At 57.3% G+C, this 5,390-nt stretch overlaps 1 protein-coding gene across 1 annotated transcript; it reads right to left on the reverse strand.

Annotated features, from left to right (window-relative positions):
* Positions 1-2,182: 2,182 nt before the first annotated feature.
* LOC111742270 lies at positions 2,183-4,335 on the reverse strand. The gene is made up of 3 exons (XM_023532766.1): positions 4,294-4,335; positions 3,425-3,537; positions 2,183-2,977 (listed from the first exon to the last, which is right to left on the reverse strand). Exons 1-3 carry the CDS (start codon positions 4,333-4,335, stop codon positions 2,272-2,274), a joined length of 861 nt encoding a protein of 286 aa, XP_023388534.1. The 3' UTR covers positions 2,183-2,271.
* Positions 4,336-5,390: the final 1,055 nt, after the last annotated feature.

Consider the following 5,390-nt stretch of genomic DNA (forward strand, 5'->3'; position numbering starts at 1 on the left):
ACTGTCCGTCTCTGCGAATCCGACCCCCCTACTGACCTCATATAAGCAGAACGGTGCAGTATTTGTCCTTTTGAGACTGGCTTATTATAACCCATCTATGTCGTAGCGTGTGTCAGAACGTCATTCTTTTTTAAGGCTGAATAATACTCTAGAATATTGTGTGCATACATCACATTTTGTTGATCCCTTCGTCCGTCGATGCTTCCACCTTTGGCCACTGTGAATACGGCTGCCGTGAGCGTGGGTGTGCATGCGCTTGTCTAAGTCCCTGTTCTCAGTCCTGTAGGGGACAGACCCAGGCGTGGGGTGACTGGACCTCATGATCATTCTAAAGAGCACGGTTTTAGACAAGGGCAGGTTTTGAAACTTGGCCGGGAAGTAAGGGCAGGTTGGCTGGACAGCTTTGGGAAAAGGTTTCTTTGATTTACAAAAACAGCCCTCCACAAAGAGCTGCTGGAAGCAAGGCGCCTGGAGCCCGTGAACTTGGATGAGAAAACAATCACATCCTGACTGTCACCGACTGGCTTTAGCGCTTCCTTCCCCTGTGACGTGAACAACGAACCCCAGTAGGGCCTGTGGCTTTGTCACCAACCGCATTACCGATGGCTTCGGGCCGTATTACATTTATCACAGAAATGTTAGAATATCATTAACATTCAAATCACAGTAGTTCTTAAATCTATCACTAGATATTATTTAGTGTATTAAGAAGAAGCACATATATTAGCATATCAGGATTAAACAACATGGTAACAGCTTCAATGTAACTAGTTCCCTTTGCGATCCTATGTATTTTGTCTTCTGCCTTTAAAAACTTGACCCTGAGAAGGGATTCTTGAGTTGTCCAAAGCCTCGTTTAGATAATGTTGAGAAGATGTGATGTCTGGAGCCCAGGCAGCCACCTTGTGACTCTGCGGGGCTCAGCCTGAGGGCACAGCTGACTCGGTAAGGTCAGCAGAGTGAGGAGTCAGGGAAGTCCCAGGGTCCTTCCCAGCTATTACTGGAATGAACCAACCTGGAAGCTCCCTCCTCAGGACTTATTAATTGATGGCCCTGATGTGTACCCAGCTGAGTCAGAGTTCTCTGTTTTTATCATGACTACGAGAAGGTGTTTCCAAGGGGCTCTGGGAGTGGCCCAGGGTGACCTGGGCGAGGACAGACTTCTGCTGGCGTGCGCAGAGCCCTCGTGTGCATCAGACCGAGGTGCTCCTCCAGGTAGGTGCATGGGGCTGGGACTTCTGGCAAAAATAAAAGCCCCTTTTCCTCCAGGCTGCCACAGCCCCCACGCTAGGGAGCAGGGCTTGCCTGGGGGGCTTGAGATGGCTGTCACCCCCACACGGCCTTTGTGCTGGCTACATCCTGTGCAAGCCCCAGGCCGAGGTGGGCACGCGGAGAGGGAAGGGCCTGCAGGAGGCAGTCCTCACGCAGAGGCTGGCGATCAGCCTGCGCCCAGGGTCTGACCCCCGTCCCCGCAGGCGAGGACCTCGCTTCCTCCGCCATGGAGCACCCTGCAGGCATCCGGGACACGACATGGGTGGGCAGAGAGAGGCCGACTGTGCCAGCTCAGGACCCCCGAGCCAGGCAGGCACTGCAAGTTTCCCTGTCCCCCGTATGGCCTGCCCCGGTCAGCTGGCACATCCTGAAACGCCATGGTTCATGGGCAGAGCCCCCTGCCCCACCCCCCGCCCCGGCAGGCTCTCTCGGGGAAGCAGGCAGAGCTGGTCTGGGGGCCACTCACCCACCTTGAGAACTCTCAGGGCTGGAATCCGGGGAGGACTGAGCCAGAAAGGCCTGGGCAGCAGGGAAGGGGAGGGAGAGTGTGGCCTCCTGGCCTTGTCACCCCTTCCCGCCTCTCTGCATCCCTCTCTGTCTCCGTAGGCCTGATGTGGGTGGCACAGCCTGGCCTGGGGACACACACAGCTCTGCCCAACTGTGTGGCAGGGTGGCAAAGGAGCGAGGTCACCAGCAGTTGCTGGGATGCCAACACCTGTTGTCCCATCTGTAATTCATGGCACATCCCTCTCGTTCCAACTGCCCCAGACCCCTGGGGCCGCCCAGCCTGTGGCAGGGCTCCCCAGAGATGCCCAGACCTGTGCCTCCCAGTACTGGTCGGCTCCAGTCACATGTGGCTTTTTACATTTAAACCAATTGCACTGAAATAAAATGAAAAATTCAGTTTTTTAGTCATACGAACCACATTTTAAATATTCAGTAGCCACACGTGTGACTGGCAGCTCCCGTATTGGACAGAGTACATTCTAGAACATCCCGTTATTGCAGAAATTTCTTTGGACACCGCTGGACCAGATGCCTGCCCTCACCTCTGGGACACCTGGGCAAAAAGCGCCATAAGCCCCCTCTGCGGGGGCTCAGAGAAGGAGCCAGGAGCCTGGAACACAGCCGAGGGGCCAGGAGCCTCCCAGAGGGTGCCGCCTCGTGCTGGATGTTGGAAGGGGTCTTTAGGACGAGCAGGGGGCTGGCAGCTGGAGAATGCAGGGAAGGGCACAGCAGGCAGTGGGAACGGCGTATGCAAAGGCTCCAAGCCTGGGGAGCAGCAGCCCCATGCGGCTGGAGTATGAGTTGAGCAGAGGCCAGACCACCTGGGGCCCTGAGGGTCTGGGCTTGGAGACCCGGGAAGCCGCAGGACAGGTTCAGCTGAAAGGGGCAGAACCCAATTTGCTGTTTCGGGAGCCACCGTGGCTGCCCAGGCTGCGGGGTTGGAGGTGATGAGGGTGGAGACTGAGTCTGCTGTGCCAGCGAGAGATGCTTCTGGTTATTCTTCCTGCTGAGTGTCAGAAGTCGATCGGAAGAGCTCAGAACTTGTTGGATCGGGGACGACCAGGTCCCTCGTTCCCTGCAGCTGACACAGATGCCTCTGGACGTAAACGGGCATTTATGGCAGAGAAGCTTCTGTGCGGGCTCGGGGAGGAATGCGTGGCCACGCTGTCCGATAGATGAAGCGGAGACTCCATGGGCCCTGGCAGAACAGGGGGTGGGGGGCGTGCTGAAGGGGGCATGGGCGGCCTGGAGCAGGAGGGGGTGGCGGCCAGGTGTGGGCAGGCTGTGGCCTGGCACCAGCCAGCAGCCTCGCCATGGCCAAGGAATCTGGCCCCGCTTCTGGCAAGGGCATCTTGGCAGGAGCGGGGTTCTGCCCGGGGTGCTAATGTCCTCTTAATTAGCCAGGCACTTGCCAAGCACTGGCCATTATGGCTTCACTTTGCAAAACACGCTCGGGCCTCAGAGTTGGACCAGTATCTGCCATATTGTGAGTTGGGTTGATGGCCAGGTGGGGCCTCTGAGCTGCCCGCTGAGGCCAATCCAGTCCTCCCCTTAGGACATCATCATCCGGGAGGATGACAGAAATAGAAACAACTTCTAGGGACACATTTTCAGTAAAAGATACAGGACAGTCCAGACGCCATACCTTTGCTGCAGCCGAGCCTGGATCTGTCCTGCCGAACTCCTATTCAGCCAGCACAGGGGCACAGGGTCCAGAAGGACCTCCTGGAGCTCACGGTCAACTCCAGGGACCGCCCCCTGCCCGGGACAACAGACAGTTTATAGCACAGGGGCCATGCTGGGCCCCCGCAGGTTTGGTACCCGCCTTCGAGGGGCTAGTTCGGGGCCAGGGCTGGGAGTGGGTTACAAATCTCTTGGCAAATCCGATGAGAGCCATGAGCCTGGGTGCCTGAAACCTGCGCGTTCCTCCTTAAAGCTGGGCCAGAGCCTCTCTGTTCTGCCCAGGCCTCAGTTTGCCTATTTGTAACCTGAAGGCCCTAAAGCCAGAGATTGGCAGCGATGTTTGCAGAGACAGGGTGATGGGGTGACAGCCCTCCTTGGCTCTGACCTGACAGTGCTGGGGTGCAGCCTGTGGCCCGGGATGGCGCAGCTCTCCTGGGCCCTGCGGTCAGCAGGGGAGCCAGGCCTGGCAGGGGTCCGGCCTTGGAATCAGCTCCTCCCGCTGGAGAGGCACGCGTGAGGGGCACAGGCTGTACCAGGCTGCGCGGAGGGGACCAAAGAGGCAACAGAACCACAAAGATGCTATTCATAGGCTCTGAGCCACGAGGACGCTCACTTCGGGTGGACTGAGCCATGGAGGTCCGTGTGTCTGTAAAGTGGGAGGCACTTCTGGCTCCTTCTGCAAACATGAGTCACGCCTGTCTCCTTTTGAGAGAAGGGAGACTGAGGCTTGGAGGGGGCGGGGAGTCGCACCCCTGTCCTTTTATAGATGGGGGCTGCGATTTGCCCAGGGCCACCCTGGGGGCACCAACCCCTGGTTTCCCGACAACTGACCTTCAAGAAGAGCAGGCAGGTGCGAGGTGAGGCCTCCAGCATCTCACTGGGGCTCCCAGAGGCAGAGGGAGCTTGGGAGACTGTAAAGCTAGTGGGGGGTGGGGCAAGGAAATTGAGGAAGTGTGGGGACGTCCCGCGGGCTGGGGAGACTCAGGAAAGTACCACCACGAGGGAGGGTGCACGGCCAGGAGGCGCCGCCTCGTGCTGGCTGCTTGGGTTGGGCTGTGAGCGCGCAGGCGATGGTCGAAGGCCTGGGTTCGACACCTCCCAGCTTCGTGATATCGTCGTGCTGGTTTCCCCCGCCCCAAGAGTGATTATTTTTTATTGAGGTAGAATTCGCACAATGTAAACTTTCAAAGCGCACAGCTCTGTAGCACTTACTGCGTTCACGGTGCCGTGCGGTCACATCTATCTAGCTCCAAGGCCTGTTCACCCCGCAAAGAGACCCCCTCCCATTAAGTGGTGCTTCCCCACCCTGCCCTCAACCTGCTTTCTGTTTGGTCCCGTGTCTTCACTTCTCAGTCTCCTACCTGTGAAGGGAGGATGACAAAGTCTTGTCGGAAAGTTAGAACAGAGAAAGCCCTTGGCACAAGGCCAGGAGTTATGATCCTTAGTGATTTCATGCTGCCTCCCCCACCGGACAGAGGGCAGAGTCCAGTGGGACGGGTCCCAGGGGCAGGGAGGCCGGCTAGGACCGGGGAGACGGGGGAGATTTCTGCCAGGGAGCCCAGGGAATAGGGCCCAGCTGGTCCAGGATGGAAGCATCGGGCACACGGAAGAGCTCGGAGGTACCCTGACCACGTGCCAGTGACAATGGGGTGGAAGGAGCTGTGGTGACAAGGGACCTCAACCAGAGGAGTCGCCAAGGCATGAGAAGCAAGATGCAGAGCAAAAAAATGGAAGCCAAAACCAAATAAAATCCTCGAAAATAAAGCTATACCTTTCTATGTCTAAATATCTATTGATGGCGCCTGTCTAGCGTCTCTCAATCAAAAATCACTCTCTGCTGGGCACCATGCCACTTCCCTCTTGTTTTCCCTGAGTCTCTGTTACACTGGGCACCTTCGTGTCCCGCAGGGTCACAGGGTGCTGTTTGC

The sequence above is a fragment of the Pteropus vampyrus genome, unplaced genomic scaffold (genome assembly GCF_000151845.1).
Source record: "Pteropus vampyrus isolate Shadow unplaced genomic scaffold, Pvam_2.0 Scaffold90, whole genome shotgun sequence".
Lineage (NCBI taxonomy): Eukaryota > Metazoa > Chordata > Mammalia > Chiroptera > Pteropodidae > Pteropus > Pteropus vampyrus.

Coding starts and splice junctions, on each gene's coding strand:
- LOC111742270 (XM_023532766.1), bottom strand. CDS start 4,335: ATGCTGGAGGCCTCACCTCGCACCTGCCTGCTCTTCTTGAAG. Junction 3,538..4,293: donor CCTGCCTGCTCTTCTTGAAG/GTCAGTTGTCGG, acceptor TGTCCCGGGCAG/GGGGCGGTCCCTGGAGTTGA. Junction 2,978..3,424: donor CAGGCTCGGCTGCAGCAAAG/GTATGGCGTCTG, acceptor CTGTTCTGCCAG/GGCCCATGGAGTCTCCGCTT.